The 17853-nt window shown below is 43.3% G+C and overlaps 1 protein-coding gene across 1 annotated transcript in view; it reads right to left on the bottom strand.

The window, feature by feature from the left end:
• FRMD3 (FERM domain containing 3) overlaps positions 1-17853 on the bottom strand; it is a 285395-nt gene that overhangs the window by 128583 nt on the left and 138959 nt on the right. Inside the window, exon 3 of the mRNA XM_087444424.1 lies at positions 7481-7523. Within this exon, the coding sequence (XP_087300550.1) occupies positions 7481-7523 (43 nt within the window). The remainder of the gene's footprint in view (positions 1-7480; positions 7524-17853) is intronic.

Genomic DNA, 17853 nt, shown 5'->3' with positions numbered 1-17853 from the left:
CTTTATCATAAACCACATTCCCATACATAATGGGTCAGTTTGGCACTGTTTTTTCTGTTCCACTGACTCTTCTCCTCTTTCTGGCTCCACCTTAATCACCACACGTGATTATCATGTGTCCATCATGAGACCTCTTCCAATTACTGCAGTTCAGAGGCATTGATTTGCTACCTAATAGAACAAGGACCTATCATTGCCCTTTTAAACATACTTATTGGCCAGTCTGGAGCCCTTTTTTTTGCAAATGAGCCTTACAATCAGTTTGTTAAATGTCATAAAGAACCTCATTGAAATTTTGATTTGAATGTATATATTAATTTGTAAAGAATGGATTTTATAACAATATTAACCAGAAATATGAGAAGTCTCCCTTGATTGAGCTCTTTTTTATCTACTATATAGTACCTTCACAGCAAAACATCAGAGTTTTCTTTTTTTAGTATTTTTTTTTTTCGGCTGGGAAAGATTTGCTCTGAGCTAACATCTGTTGCCAATCTTCCTCTTTTTTTGTTTTTTTTCCTCCCCAAAGCCCTAGGACATAGTTGTATATTTTGGTTGTGAGTCCTTGTAGTTCTTCCATGCGAGCTGCCACTACAGTATGGCTACTGACAGACAAGTGGAGTGGTTCTGCACTTGGGAACCAGGCCTGGGCCACCGAAGCAGAGTACACCAAACTTTAACAACTAGACCATCAGGGCTGGCTCTCAGAGTTTTATTATATAGATCTTACACATTTCTTGTATGTTTATTTATAAGAAATTTATGTTTTACTTGTTAGCGCTAATGTAAATAACAGTACTTTTTTCCATTACATTTGAGAAATAGTTACTGCTTATGTATAAATAAAGCTGTTGTTTTAGGATATTAACCTTGTACCCACGGACACAAGCCATTATCAATTGTGGGTAGTGGGAGAGGAAGAGGGGCAGGTGGAGAGCTTGGAGAGATCCCGAGAGGACACCACCAGGTTTAAGTGCTCTCTGGAGCTCTGAGAAGGGATCCTGCACCCCTCAGCGCCCCAGGCTTGGCTGAATGGAGTGAGGTGTCGAGGCCAGACAAAGAAATCGCAGAGTAGTTTAGGGGAAGTGTTCTGTTTGGGACTGTGAGAACACTGAAGAAATAGCGGCATGGTGTGTTTAAGCAGAGATGAAACCTTAGAGAGTATACACGAGTTTCCCTGAGGCTGACGCGTGGCACGGAAGAGGCTGAGCAGTTTCTGCCTGTCGCAGGGGTGAATACAGAGTGCTGAGCCAACGAGTGAAAGAGACCTGGAGTGGGGAGCACAGACGGCAGAGTCTACAAACTTGCAGGACAGACCACGGCAGGAACCACAGGTCGCGACAGCATGTGCTAGTGCACGATAGAGGCCAGGTGGGACCAGTTACCTCCAGAGAGGAGGCAGCGGGGAAAGAGGCCAGCAACCAAAGGCCAAATCACATAAGTCATGCCAGGGGAGGACTCAGAGGACTGTGCAGGAGAGGGCCATCCCACTCACTGCCATGATGGCATGCAGCTTCCCCTGCCTCAGGATGCCACTCTGGGGATGGGAAGCTCTTGATATGGGAAAAACACCCCAATATAGGGTATGTGCTTTCAAGTGACTATGTTTAAATTATGAATTCACTGAATAATTTGCTGAAAAGAGATCAAATTCTAAACTGGCCGATCCCGAGTTACTCTGAAGTGGCAAGATTCAACTTTTTGCCCCCAAAGGAAATAGAAGCTCACAGCAGGCTGAATTCAGTCATGGGGAAATAATGTCAGATTTCTGCACATCTGAGTCATAGTGTGTAATTTTTAAAATCTTTTCATGCTAATATAATTTATGTGGTTAATAGACCCCGTCAGACATGTAATTTTTGTCCTCTTGATCTGTGCCACCACATGTACACACACTGGGCTACACCACACAGTTCTGAGTACAAGGCTAAAAGCTACTGATTGTAAGTGAGAAGAGTCACTATGTCTTACACGGCAATATTCCTACATGGAAAGCAAGGACTCTGAAAACCAAACACCCAAAATACGCCACTTCGTTAACAGCTTGTTTGGAGGCAACCTATTATCTGAGTACTCTTGAAAGAACAAAAAAGGTGGGGTGCGGCCCTCTGGCATAGTGGTTAAGTTCTCATGCTCCATTTTGGCAGCCCAGGGTTCGCAGGTTCAGATCCCTGGCACAGACCTGCGCACTGTTCATCAAGCCATGCTGTGGCAGGCGTTCCACATATAAAGTAGAGGAAGATGGGCACGGATGTTAGCCCAGGGCCCATCTTCCTCCACAAAAAATAGGAGGATTGCCAACAGATGTTAGCTTAGGACTAATCTTCCACACACACACACACACACACACACACGCACACAAAGATCAACAGCTCAGTCCACTTCTGTACCCATAGACATGCAATGATAGAATAGGGAAATGTGAAAGATATTCCCTCAATGCTGCCCAGACAAATTATGTCACCTACATTCATTTTCACCTAGTAGACAAAGAATGGTTAAAAATTTATTTCAAGTTTCCAGTTCTGGGTAGGATGGACTAATTGCATCCCACCCTGTCTCTCTCACTGAATGCAGCTATAAAACCTGGACAGAATATGTGCACAGCTATTTGAGGACTCTAGAAGGTAAATAGCAGCAAGCAGATTAGAAAAGAAGACAAGAATTCAGAGGACCACTGAACCAGTGTTGAGTTCACCATGCTTTTCCCTCTGGTATCTCTGGACAGAACTCAGAGACACCTAGAAGGGCGTCAACATGGACAGAAAAAGCTCCAGGAGACACTCCTAGTCAAGGCTCGAGGAGCAGAAAAGTGGGTTTTGGCATCAACATCTGCGACAGCCAGGGGGTTGAAGATTTCTTTTCTGGAAGGTTTTTAACCTAATTTCTTTAATAGTTATAGAACTATTCAAGTTATGTATACCATTTTGGGTGAGTTTTAGTAATTCGTGGTTTTTGAGGAATTGGCCCATTTCATCTAAGCTGGTAATCTTATGTACATAGAGTTGTTCTGTGGGGTCTGTTGTGATATCCCCTCTTTCGTTCCTTCTTTTTTTTTTTTGTGAGGAAGATCAGCCCTGAGCTAACATCCATGCCAATCCTCTTTTTGCTGAAGAAGACCGGCCCTGAGCTAACATCTATTGCCAATCCTCCTCCTTTTTCTCCCCAAAGCCCCAGTAGATAGTTGTATGTCATAGTTGCACATCCTTCTAGTTGCTCTATGTGGGATGCCGCCTCAGCATGACCAGACAAGCGGTGCGTCAGTGCGCGCCCAGGCTCCGAACCTGGGCCAACAGTAGCGGAGCGCACACGCTTAACCGCTAAGCCACGGGACTGGCCCCTTTCGTTCTTGATATTGGTCATCTGTGTCTCCTATTTTTTTTTCCTCATCAGTCCTGCTAGAGGTTCATCAATTTTCTTGATCTTTTCAAAGACCAACTTTTAATCTCATTGATTTTCTGTATCATGTATTGATAAACATAGCAACTTAGATGAATCTCAGAGTTATCAGTGCTGCGTTACACAAGCCAGTCTCAAAAGATGACATGCCGTATGATTCCATTTATATGACATTCTCAAAAGACAAAACTATTCTGACAGAGAACAGATCACTGGTCACTGGTGGTTAGGGGAAGAACGTGTGACTACAAAAGGGCAGCACAAGGGAGATTTTTGAGGTGATGGATCTGTTCTGTATCTTGACTGTGGTGGTGGTTACACAAATCTATCTATCTGTTAAAATCCATGGAACTATACACCAAAATAAAGTCAATTTTACCATACGTCCATTCAAGAATTAAATTTAAAGTGACTCCTAAGTTCAGAGGAGAAAACACTTTGGTTTAATAAGTTTTCCAACTTTAAAGTTTATATCCAATTAAGTAGCTGTCCAATTAATTAGTTTTTCAATAAAGTATTTCTTTTCCTTAATAAATTTGAGGTCACCATAAAAATAAGTTTGATTATACCTATCTTCAACAAGATTTGGGGGAAACAAGCACCCTTATGTGACATTAGTGGAGTAATTACTATAAGGTCTTTGGATGGTGATTTATCACTAAGGAAATGTAACGTGTATATCTTTTGATCCAACAATTCCACTTCTAGGAATTTCTAGTACAGATGTACTTGCACAAGATGCAAGAATGTACATACAAGCATGTTTAATGTAGCATAATTTATAATAGCAAAATACTAGAAACAACATTGATGTCCCTTAATAGGTAAATTACATACATGCATACAATTAAATTTCAGAAAACCATTATAAAAATGAGGCCAATCATCAATCATTGATAGTGAAAAATCTCTAAAATTATTAAGAAAAAACAACCAGGTGAATAATAATATATAGAGATTGATCTCATTTTTGTTTATAAAAGGCCTTAGAGGGCCGGCCCCGTGGCTTAGCGGTTAAGTGCGCGCGCTCCACTGCTGGTGGCCCGGGTTTGGATCCCGGGCGCGCACCAACGCACCGCTTGTCCGGCCACGCTGAGGCCGCGTCCCACATACAGCAACTAGAAGGATGTGCAGCTATGACATAACAACTATCCACTGGGGCTTTGGGGGGGAAAAAAAAAGGAGGAGGATTGGCAATAGATGTTAGCTCAGAGCCGGTCTTCCTCAGCAAAAAGAGGAGGATTAGCATGGATGTTAGCTCAGGGCTGATCTTCCTCACAAAAAAAAAAAAAAAAAGGCCTTAGAAATGTTGGGGGAGCTTGTATATACATACAAATTCCCAGAAGGATATGTAAAATATTGTTAACAATACTTATTTCTTTGGAGTGGGCTTGGAGATATAACAGGGAGGAGAAAGGAAATCGTTTTGGTTTTAATTTTTAACTTTTCTGAACTTTTGGAAACGCCACGGACATGATACTACAGTCCTTTGTCCCTTAATGACAGTGATATGTTCTGAGAAATGTGTTGTTAGGTGATTCTGTCATTGTGCAAACATCATAGAGTACTTACACAAACCCAGACGGTCTAGCTTACTACACACCCAGGCTATATGGTACTAATCTTAAGGGACCATCACCTCATATGCTGTCCGTCACTGACCAAAACGTTGTTATGCAGCACGTGACTGTAAAAAATTATTTAAAAAAATACTAGATAGAAATAATAATGCCTTTGTACAGAGTTTGTTAATCAGGACAGCTGGTCTTCAGCTAACCCTGGGAAACACCATTCCTGGGAACACCTCTAGACAGAGGGATCCTAATAAAGTCGTACAAAGGACCTGAAAGTCAGTCATCACTGGCGAGTGAGACGGGAACCGGAGAAATGTTCCTCCAAGGAATTACACCTTCCTTGCCTACTCAAAGGCAGTCAGAGTATAAAAGACATCCCCATACCAAGGAGGAAGCTGTCTGGGGTTCTGTAACCACATACTTTAGGTAAATTCACTGATGAATCCCAGGGGTTGGACCCAGTTTCTCTGGGTTAACAATATATAAGCCCTAGCTTATTTATTTATTTATTTTTTGTACTTTAAATTAAAGTTAATATTTCCAGGACACACGTACAAGAACACCGAAATTCTTGATAATAAAAGACATCCTTAAAAACAACAACAAAACTAGGTTTGTGATCTTGAGAAAATTACATAATTTTTGTTCATGAATGCCGTTAACAACAGGGGACTGAGTGATGGGTAAGACCCTTGCCAGTTCTTGCAATCAGTGAGTCACCATGTCTGGTTTAGAGATTGAATCCGGTACAATTCTTTTTTCCAGATTCAGATTCCATTTGTCACTAGATTGAAATTGGCCAGGGGTCATGGGTCAATCTTGAAGCCACTTTCACAAAACATTATGAAATTTACATTGGTTGTTCAGATTTACTAATTGTAGAGGCAAAGCTCTTAAGAAGGAAATTCTCCACAAATTTTAAATTTTTTCTTCTATTAAGTATTGAAATGAATCTTGGTTTCAAGATAAGTTTATATTTCAAAAATGCATGTGGCCTAAAAAAAAAAGTCCATGACATTTAAGAACCAAAGTCAAAGAACCATTTACTATAAAGAAGTTTACTGGAAAATTGTCCAAATATTTTTAAATATTTAAACAAAAATATTAAAACTTGGTAGATAAGGGATAAAGCTAGGCACCAGCTATTTTTTCTCAGGCATGTTCGTTGATTCTCATTATCCTGCATATCGTTCTACACAGAGCCTCCTGAGACCTCCGTCCTGCTACTTCCTCTTGGATGCTTGTCCCTACTCTATTCCAGCCTCACCCCAAGAGCCTGACCTCTCTGGACCTCCCACACGCAATGCTGCCCCTGTTTTCACCTCACACATCTTTCCGCCCTCTCCCTGCAGCACCCATCGCCTACAGCAGCCCTGGGTTAGCCTGCCCCAGAACAACCCGTTGACTTCCCCGCACTGGCCAGACAGAGTCTGCTCTTGAGGGGTGGGGGAAGGAAGGGGGAGGAGTAGGAGGGGACAGAGGAGGGAGGGAGGAGGGACAGAGGGAAAGAGGGAAAGGGAGGGGGAGGAGAGAAAAGAAGAAAGTTTAGGGATAGATAAGTTGGTTGCTAGCTTGCCATCCATGTTCAGTTTCTTCCTTCTCCCACTTAAAAAGCCTGCCCAGAAATAATTTCTTCATATTTGAAAAAGAAGAGTCCCTTGAATGAAAAGTGACATAATATGCTCTAACCTGATCTCTGATGAGAAACTCATTTATCACCTATTTTTCAGAACCCTGGGAAAGTCAACATGAGGGATAGATGGATTTCAGGGCAGGCAGTGAATTTCTGAGGTGCATTTCAGGAGCTCTCCTCCAATCCAGAAACAAACACAGGTTGACTACAGCCTGGCATGGTGACCAGGGCAAAACATCATGCTGCTCAGGGCCATCAGTCAACACCCTCCTCACAATGCCCCAAGGGGATGACCACATATTTTAGGGAGATGTTTCCCAGGCCGACTTCACCAAGAGCTCATCAGGAAAAAATAAGCAGTTCAAAACACCAGAGCTTGAAAACGATTACCCAGAAAATATATTTATTTTAGGGAGTTTGAGAGATGGAAAAGAATGACGCAATCTTTAGTAAAGTGACCAGCAAGATTCTAGTTTTGAAATATACCTACTTCATTCATCCCCTCAAGACTGTACCTCCCACCCTGAACCATTTACTGTAACAACTCCCACAATCAAAAGGAACCAGGCATCTGGTGATTATGTTACCAGATACTTAACCATCTAATTCCACTGCCCCTCTTTGAAAATGAAATAGGAGGGTAAGATGATGGGGAGGGGGAGACACAGGAGGCTATAGGAAGAGTGACTGTAAGGAGGACCCAGGCCAGCATATAAGAGAGAAGTTACAGAGCTCTCACGGGAGAGAGAAGCCCCCACCCTCCCACAGATCTTCAACTCCATCCATTTCCTCCCTGGCAGGAGAAACTTTGTCAAGAAACAGAATCTATCTTTGGACATTTCATACAAAAGTGAACCCACAGATCAACACTTACATTTCATTTGCTTGAAGATGGACTTGTTAGGTTCAAGCCAGTGCTGGGGAGAAAAAAAGCAGAGATTCTGGGTCAAATGGCTGGACCATATGATGCATACCTAATAACTAACAGGAATTTAACAAAGATATTCTTTCTCCAAAGTACAACTTTGGTTCCCATAGACATTCCTCAGGGTTCCACCCTCTGAAGATCAACATGAACAATTTGGCAATAATAACACCACAGGCAAGGGTATAAATTACAGAGAACCAACACTGAGGAGTAGTTGAGTCACACCATTGCTTGGAGAGAAGCATAAGGGAGAGATCACACACTGAAACGGGAGGTTCTAGAGGCTTCAGTTGACTCCTAGGTGATTCTTTGAGCTCCATTGCTCTGAGCAAGCTGCAGATGGCTAAAGACTTTGACATCCATGACCTCAAAGAGTCACAGTCCAAGACAGCATGAGCACCCTGCTCCCCTTCTGGGCAGCCTCCTTTCAGATTAATGGTGGGCCAAGCCAGCATTAGCCCCGTCACAAAGAGGTATTTCTTCCTCTAAAGTCAGGAGGAACAAATGATTTTGAAATATCTAATTTCAGAGGACTGAGGTCATCAAGAAGAAAAATTAGCTCCGTCACAAAACAAAGAAGCCCTAAGACCTGGGAAGCTCAGAATCGCGTTACTAACAGGCGTTTGAAGCAGATGCCATGCTGGCCCAAGTGGTCAGCTCTCTCCACACCACGTGTGAAGGTCACTTCAGCATGCAGAAAGCCAGGCAGCTTTTGATGTCACTAACCATCATGTCCCTGAAGCTGCTTAGGGGAAGTTGGGAAGTGTTTATACAACTGAAGTTTATAAAGACGATAAGAGGGGTGCCACTAGGTATCCATCAAGATGTCAGGGAGCCCTCACTTATGGGGCCCCCCTTTCCTGCTTGATACAGAGAGGAAAGGAGAGGGGGTAACTTACCATCAGGGGAGCGCTTATACCTCATTCTGTCTCATTTGCGTCATCCAGTAAGCTCAAGGGTCTGTCTGATCCCCATTGTTTGATGTAAATGCATAACCATAAAGTTTAAGAACTAGGACTGGCTGAGTGCCTACTAAGTGCCCGGTGCTGTTCCATGAGTTTCCACGGACTGTCACCACCATCCCATTTACAGATGAGAAATCTGGGCTCAGGATGTTACACAGCTCGCCTAAGGTCCCCAGTGAATAAGTGTGGAAGCCAGCGTGCAGTGCGATTCCAGAACACAGGCCCGTGACCTTGCCCATGTGGCATCTGGATGGCTCGGCTAGCTCTAAAACGTATTATTTTCCTCGCTGAACGTGCCCTTTTTCCCAGGAAATGAAAGTTAAGTGGTCAAATCGGTAGTTTCCAATCCAGGGTGTCAGATCTCTTCAGTCTTTGAAAACAAGAATGGGGGGTCTTTTAACTATTTCAACACAATGGAGAATCTAACAGAAAACTATACATTAACCCCTGACATGTTGCACAAACTAAAATAGCAATTTCTTTGCTTCTGGCCAAAATTATATCAACTCATTTTGGGGACCCTGCTTATCTCCTTTTTTCCCCATTTTTATTAAATGTGGTAAAATACAGATAACATGAAATTCACCATCTTAACAATTTTTAAGCGCATAGTTGAGTGAATAAATAGATTCATAACGGTGTGCTACCATCACCACCATCCATCTCCAGAACTCTTTTCATCTTGTAAAATGTAAACTCTACACCTATTAAACAATAACTCCCCAGTCTCCCCTTCCTCTTGGCCCCTGGAAACCACTACTCTACTTTTGGTTATTCCTTCTAATCAGAAACGATGCCTGGTCTTTACACAGTTATAATCAAACAGTGGAAAATATACTGATTATACCACTTACCAGCTATACCACCTTGTGAAAAATGTTTAACCTCTCTGCATCTCAATTTCCACAATGATAAAATGGGAATAGTAATTGTACCTACCTCGTAGGGCTTTTGTGAGGATGTTAAAAGTTAACAAATGTTAAGACACTGGCATGTGAAAAATAATCAACACTTGTTTGCTGACGCTGTTATTGTTATTTAATAAGTACAGTTTAATTGGGAGACCATATCTTTCAATATACGGGACTCATGGAGGAGAATAATAAAAGGGGCCTCTGGTGATGAAATTACTTTTCTAGAAATAAATAAATAGGATAATTTAGAACTAAGGGGAGAAAACAAATAGCAGCCAGAGATCAATGCCTATTGTTATTGTCTCACAGAGGAGGACCACCAGTCATCTTGCCAATAAAGTCTGAAATATAAATGTTTTCCAAATTCTCTTTGCTTGGCATCCTTTGAACTCCTTAGCCTTCTCTGCCTAACTTCAACCTACCTCTCCACCTTCTCTCTGCCTCCAAGGATGACAGGTGAGTTTCATTTGTGTGCCCACACCAGTTAGTCAGGGGCCCTCTCCCAGGGCTGTGAGGAGGATTCCAAGACTGGGTGAAGGCTCGGTGGGAATGAGAGCCAAGAGGGACTGGCTGTGCCTGCCACGTCTTGATGGACTGGCTGTGTCTGCCACGTCTTGAGGGACTGGCTGTGTCTGTATGGAGGGGTAGGAAATATTTATGTCATGGCTGCAAGGTATTTACCATCTGTGCCCTAAATCAATTGTCTCCCCTACATGAACTGGCCTCCTCGTTGTCCTATGAAATACTCCTGCAGTTTGTGATCCGTTCCGACTTTTCTTCCCCTCTCGGCCTATTCACATCCTGCTCTTGCCTCCCAGACCTCGAGCGTCTCAATTACCTACATCCACAGTGTGATCACGACATGCTTCTCTAGGACAGCCATTCTTCCCCAGTGGGATAGTTACGGGGTATAGAGCCCTGAGGAAAATGAGCCAGTAGTAACCAGGTTTCAATGGGCTATACGAAATCATTTCTTCAAAGAGTATGACGCTCAACCCGTTAGTATGTATTAACATTTAAAAACCTGACTGGTCTATGTCCCAGCAATTCCTTTATTATCTAATTTGCCCATGTAAACAAAGAGGAATGCAACAGGATTTCTATTGCGATATTATATAAAATTATAAAATACTAGAAATAACATTAATGGTCATCATCAGGAAAATGGTAAGCAAACTGTGGTCAGTTCACATTCTGGATGATTCTGCAGCAGTGTCTTATATGAGGTAGATCTTCATGTGTAACACGGTTAGATCTCCAAGGCACGCTGTGGGATAAAAAAGGGGAGCTGCAAAATGTATAATGATGGCTGCAGTTAGTTCCCACATCACGCACTGAAGTGCCCCAGGGAAACAGCGAGACTAGACCACTGTCGGACACCGGGAGAAGCATGAGCTGGAGGACGTTCACGGTTCCAATGTTAGGTCATGCGATATTCCTTCTGATGTCATACTTTTTGCAAAGCTAGGTTTCTAGTGGTTGCTGTGATGAAAAGTAAGCACCTCGCAAAAACAGGTGTGGAACAGGCAATGGGTGCGGCAGTGTCTGATCCGATCCCAGGGTCTGAGAAGCCATGGGACGCCCAACAGGCACACACCTCCCCTTAGCAAGTAATTGTGGTTAACAACGAGCTGAAAATACTATTTTCATGTGTGTAATGTTTCAAACGGCTACTAAGGCCATAATGGCTATGTCAGGACATAAACACTCATTAACTTGCTTGGGTCTAACTCTTATTAGATGCAAAGGACATAAACACTCATTAACTTGCTTGGGTCTAACTCTTATTAGATGGAACTGTTAGATATTCTTTTGACCCAGGGCCCCAGGAGATAATTATTAAGATACTAAGGGAGCCATAAACCAAGAATGTTTGGGAACCTTTGAACTATGGTATCATACAATTAATATGTTTTCTCCTTTAAATAAAAAGTAAAAACACTACCATATATTTTCAAAGAATACAGAATAAGCATCTAAATGTACTTCTAAAGACCTGAAATGATACACACTAAACTACCCCAGCGAGGGTGGTAACAGGGAGAGAACAGGAGTTCAGGGGTGCTGGTCAAAGGAAACTGTGACTTTCCTGATCTCTCATCTGTGATGCTTTAACTTAGACTTTTCACATATACTGGTGAATTACATGAATAATTAAAAATCAGTTAAAATAAAAGAAGAAAGCAAGGTAGCTCTACTCAGAGGATAAAGGTGGATTTCACATAATTTAGACTCAAGAGGAAGAACTGCATACATAATAGACGCCAAATCCAGCTGAGCACTGCAGTCCAGCTCAGGAGCCAGCAGGCCCGGGTTCGAATCCCAGCTCTGCCACTTACTAGTGGTGTGACCTCCAGCAAGTTCCTGCTTCCTCACTTACAGCATCACTGTGAGGTTTAAATGGGTTACTTCACTAAGAAGCCCTTAGAACAGAGCTTGGAGCACAGTGCAGGCTCCATAAACCCCAGCTGCTCCCATTTTCCTTGTGTTCACTAAGGGAGGCTCCTAGGTTGGTGCAGTGGCCCCTCTCGGGGAGCCCACCTTGTCATTCTCTTCCTCTCTCACTCCCCACCCCACCTGCCTCTGCTCCACAGGGACAGAGAGTTCTCCTCCCTTTTTTCATTCTTCCTTTTGGAGTTAGGGTTGGGCAGTGAAGTCGAGTGTGGTCTACACCAACAGCTCCTGCTGGTACTGTAGGTGCAGACGGATTACACACCTGTGAGAAAATAAGAACCATGATGTGGTGGCTTGGTGCTTAGACATGAGGCTCAGAACATTTACTGCATTGTTACTTTCCTTTCAATTGCTACTTGGAATATATGCTATTTTTTAAGTCTGTTTCCTTACTGGAGACTGATATTCCCTGAGAGAGGCAGAGAGGAAAGCCTGCCAACCGAATATCTGAATTTGTGGCTGTTTACTGTAGCTGAAACCATCATTTCCTCAACTGTCATTTAGAATAAAAATTCCAAAGACTAAGGAAGCTAAGATTCAACCATCGACTCTACCTACTAAGCTTGGGGAGAGGGATGAACCCAAGGATGCCTCCCTCAGCCTGACTTGAAGGGATCAGGAAGGTGTCTGCAGAGACACTGTCAGGGCTCCGCCCAGGTCCCCTCAGGTGCCTGTCCCTTTCGGTATACAGCAGTCCACCTCTTTTTAGGAAGGCTGCCCTCAGCTCACTGAATCCACTGCAGGGTGGAGAAGTGCCTCCCCACTCCCCCCGCCCCACAGCGGGGCAGCTCTTAACCAATAACTGACAGGTGTGGGAGGACAAACACCTCTGCTCCCTCGCCCCTTGGCCAGGACAACACTTAGGCACGACCTCCACTGCTCCAGGGCTCCTCTGTGGCCTGAGCCCAAGTTCCCCTCTGCATGACTGTGCCGACTTCCACACTTGCAGGGCTCCTTCTCTTCCCTGTCCCAACCCCTGCTCTCCTATGAGTCTCTTCCTGGGAACACTTCCTACTAAGACTGGAATTTTCATCTCAGGATCTGCTTCTTTGGGAACCGGAACTAAGATAGCCTCTCTAACCCTCCCCTAGAAACTGTCCTCTGTGGTTTTAAATCCTTCCCTTCTGCCTTAGGCTTGAGCCCTGGTAACCTGCAAAGCCCCTGTGAGACAGCCCAACTGAACAGGGTTGTCACTAGTGATAATCTGGCCTGACCACTTTCCAAGCCGTTTCTTACAACAAATGCATTTTGATTGACAGCAGCTTGAAGAAAAAGAGGAGGAGCAGAAGGAGGCTACACAAAAGGGGTGAAAACAGAGAGAGGGCTGAACCCTCTAGACCCTGATTCCCTCACCTGTGACCTTGGGGGCAGGAGTAGCAGAGTCCAGGACCCTAAGATCCTTCAGCTCTCACGTCCACGTTCTCTGAACCTAAAGGATGAGAACGTTGCCTACAGATATTTCCTTCTTTTTAATTTGCAAGGCCCAGCTGCACTAAGAGATCATTTTCTCCACCCCATTGTAGAAATGGTGCATTTCTTTTGTACTTTCTAATTTTGCCTTGTTTGGGGAAAAAGAAGGTGGGTGTGAGATGGTGATATGTGACTAAGTAGATTGATTTTTAATTTGGTAGCTGCTGACACCAAAAAAAAAAAAAAAAAAAAGGCTCCCAAAAGTAAACAATATATAATACTTAGTTATCTCCAAATGTGGGGCTTCTGTTGAAATTTATTCAACCTATGATTACAGAATAAGTTACACACCTCCCTGTTATCTCTCTCAAAACCCTTGGGGCCCTAAACCAGAATAATCTGTAGCCCAGAGAAATGTGTCAATAACCAATGGGGCTTTAAACAAGAATGAATGCACCTCCCCAAACAGGAGATTGTTTTTCCCCTCTGAGTAACCAGATTCAAAATCTGACCAGTTCCCATCATGGCCCTGAAAAGATGGCCTGATTCTCACACCTCACCCGAACAAAGCCCCAGAGTAACTCAGTCCCTGCATTATGTAGCCAATTTATGACATTTCTAGGCCCTTTGGCCTCTGCTGGGGAAAAGAACGCCATCTGAATGAATGCAGCCTAACAGTGATCTGGACAGTGAAGTGAGAGCCAGGCCTAGTGACTTAGCTACAGTAACAATAGTTTCCACTCCAGGTTCAATAAAATCTACTACACAATGGCAACAACAACCATATCTGTAGATCAGGTACACTCCAAAGTTAGTGTCCGTTTGGAAGGCAATCTACGTAAGAAAATCTTCATTGGTCCATGTAGTGTTTTTTACTCCTTCAGCCATAACTGTCTTTGCATTCTAGCCTCCCAGGATGAGCAAAATAGAAGTAAAAGCCAGGAGAAGAAACACTGTAAGAAACAGAAGCAGAAACAGGAAGCCTAAGAAAGCAGAAGCACCATTTTTTTCTGTAAAGGACCACATAGTAAATATGTTAGGCTTTGTGGTCCATATGGCCTCTGTCAGAGCTACTCGACTCTGCCACTGGAACATGAGAGCAGCCACAGACAATACATAACTGAACAGAAGTAGCTGTGTTCCAATAAAACTTTATTTACAAAAACAGATGGGGCCCATCCTAGGACCCTCGTGTTCCAGCCCCTACTCTCCATCCATGCAACCCTTAATGTTCACCTAAAGAAAAAAACAGTATTGCAAACAGAAAATGCAATAGAAGTTGTAAAAACATTTATTGCTGTTTATTTTAAAGTACATTAGGATACCAAAATGCAATCGTAAATGGAAATTATGGGATTCCTTCAAGCTTGTTACAATGGAATTTACCACTAGTAAGAGCTGCTGTCAGGCCATATAAATTTAACATTGTCACCACACTGTTCTAAACTCAAAGATCTCCTGGTTGCCAGACCCATGGACCTTTTCAAATTCTTTAAAGCATGGAATAGTAAACAGATCAGTTACATCTGTTGATAATGTGGACTAATTCATTTAAACAACCCTATGGCATAGGACTATTAGTATCCCCATTTTACAATTTAAAGAAATTGAGGCACAGGTTAAGGAATCTGCTCAAAGTCATACAGCCAGCAAGTGGTAGGGACAGGATTTGACCCTGCCTTCCTGGTGACAAAGCTCTTAGCACCTGAGCAATAATGTCCTCCAATCCTCCTTACTCCTTGATCTTTGAAACTGTAGCCCAATTCCCCTTTATTAAGTCTATAACTACCCTTGTTTCCAGAATGTCACTCTCTCCTCATTTTATTCTTTCTGCTCTGTATGTTACTGCTCAATCTCCTTTGCTGGTTTCTCCCTCTGGACCATCCTTTAAAATACGGATGTTCTTGAGCTTTCAGATTTTCCTCTTGTTCTATATTCTCTCTGTGGGAGATCAAGATTTGGCCACCCTGAAATCTATCTCTTTACCTTGGTTGTTTTCTCTAGGGACATTTGACCTCCCCCACTAACTGCCTAAAGAATTTGACATGGTGGCTCCTTCCTGGAACAGATCTATCATGATGCCTGTAAAGATAACGTAGGGTAAATGTTACAATAGGAAAGGCACCAACAAGCCCCTCTTATCAGAAGTTCTGTCTCTCTGGCCACATTCTCTGGATGGCCCTGCGAAGAGTTGCCAGACAATCATTTACATTTATAAGGGAAATCTCCATTTGTAAAGGTATCTCCCTCTCTGTTTGGAGAAGAGAGGGGGATGAGCTCATTTCTAGTGACTTATCAATGTGGAAGATGAGGCCTTGAGCTACATAATAAACCTTACTCTTGTTTACTGTGCTTTAGTGGTAATCTCCTGTAACTGACTCCCCCCACCCCCAAAATCCTCCTTTGTCATTGGCTGAAAATGATATTTAAGACGAGAATTTCTGCTATTGTGTTGAAAAACGCAGTGTCCCTGCTTTCTCCCATATATACATGTTATTAAACTTGGTATTATTTTCTCCTGCTAACGTGTCTTGTTGATTATTTGGCCAGCCAGAAGAACCTTAAGGGAAAGGGCAGAGGGAGATTCTCCCTCTTCCCCCGACATCTCCCTCAGCTCTGCAATCGATTCTCAGGGCTTTGAAGTAGTGGAGACCTCATGGGCTCCAATATCTCCATCTGTGACCTAAACTCTTCATTAAGCTTCAGATCCATATTTGCAACTATACTCTGGACATCTCGACCTCAGCATCTCACAGCCATCCCGAACTCAACATGTGCAAAACGTTAACACCTCTGCCCAAAATCTACTGTCTTCATATAGTTCATTTGGTAAGTAGTTCCACCCATACTTGGAACCCAAAGTGACCATGAAAGGTGTCCAAACACCCTGCTAAATAGGTATGTGGAGATGCCCTGAAACCACATGCAGAGGGAGGGGGGCCCCCAAGTCCCATCTTCCAGCCACCACCCTTAAGGCAGCAGTCATACAAATGAAGAAATCTTGGACCCCCCAGACCAGACCAGCTGCCAGCTGAATACCACTGAGTGAGCCCAGTCAACACCATGTGGAGCAGAAGAATCACCCAGCTGAGCCCTGCTCAAATTTCTGACCCATGAAATCCTGATAGACAATAAAATTGTGTTGTTTTAAGCCATTGAGTTGGGAGAGACTTGTTACACAGCAATAGACAACTAGAACTCTCACGCCTTGTTACAGACTAAATGTTTGTGCCCTTCCCCCCCACCCCCCAATTCACCTGTTGAAGCTCTAACCCCAAATGTAATGGTATTTAGAGGTGAGGACTTTGGAAGGTAATAAGGTTTAGAAGAAGTCGAGAGGGTGGGGCCCCCATGATGGCATTAGTGTCCTTATAAGTAGAGGAGGAGAGACCAAAGCGCTCTCTCTCTCTCTCTCTCTCTCGCTCTCTCTCTCTCTCTCTCTCTCCACATGTGAGGACACAGGGAGAAGGCAACTGTCTGCAAGCCAGGAAGAGAGTCCTCACCAGGGGCCAGATCTGTCAGCACCTTGATCTTGGACTTTCCAGCCTCTAGAACTGTGAGAAATAAATGTCCTGTTTAAGCTACCCAGTCTATGGTGTGTCCTTATAGCAGCCCAAGCTGACTGAGACCCTCCTCATTGTTACCCTCCACGGATATAACGTACAGCTGAACCTCTGAAGGACATCTGCTGGAGCACACATGAGAAAGAAAGAAAAGTCCTCTTCAGGTTGTCCTTTCCTAACCTGTACTGCTTTTATTTCCCCAAGTTATACATCATAGCTACAGTCTAGTCTTCTTCCCAGCTTGACTTAAAAATTGTTTTCAAAGCTATTTTGAAACTTCCAAACCTGCTGGTCTCCATTCAGCTCTGATGTTCTTGCCTGCTGGAAGCGTCCAGTGAGTGCTTCTCTCCAATGATGGTACTTAAACCTTATCTTCCTAATTAAGTTCTGTCCTCAACTGAATGAAGCCCAGGAGGTTCCTACCACAAGGAGGAAGACCTTGGATAGCCTCCTGTTCTTTCCTAACTCAAATTGGGATAAAATGAAATTTTCCCAGCCCACTCATTCTTATGTCTGCCTTTTGGCCCAAACAAGATAACCAGTTCATGTGTTTGCTCCTCCCTTCACTAAAACTATGATATCCCAGTTGACTAAGTGACTTCCAGATTGCAACCTGTCTGTATCAGGCATCCTGTCACTTCCCAGGAGGGGAGGTAAGGTGTAGACAGAGTCAATTATAAGCAATCATTTTAGTTAAACACCAAGTTCTGCTTCCTGCTGAAGGAATATGACAATGTCCCCGAATCTGTCACTGTTAACACCCTAGGCCACAACTGAACCACTAGAGAATGTATCCAATTTCCAAGCTGTGATGACAGTGCCGTGTTCCTTGTAACTTGAGTGCCTAAAGTCCTTTCCCATCAGGCCAACTTACTTGTCCATACCCCCTCCCAAAACATGCATCCAAGCAGTCCTGATTTTTAATACCCCTGAGACTTAAAGAAAAAAGAGGACTCATTAAGCAGACAAACTCATGACCAGTGACTTGAGGCAGCAGTACAACCTTCTCTTCA

This window comes from Ceratotherium simum, chromosome 20 (assembly GCF_057802395.1).
Source record: "Ceratotherium simum simum isolate JZ-2026a chromosome 20, ASM5780239v1, whole genome shotgun sequence".
Taxonomy (NCBI): Eukaryota; Metazoa; Chordata; class Mammalia; order Perissodactyla; family Rhinocerotidae; genus Ceratotherium; species Ceratotherium simum.
Note: the sequence above shows the minus strand (reverse complement) of the source record. Positions and strands in the feature narration are given on the sequence as shown.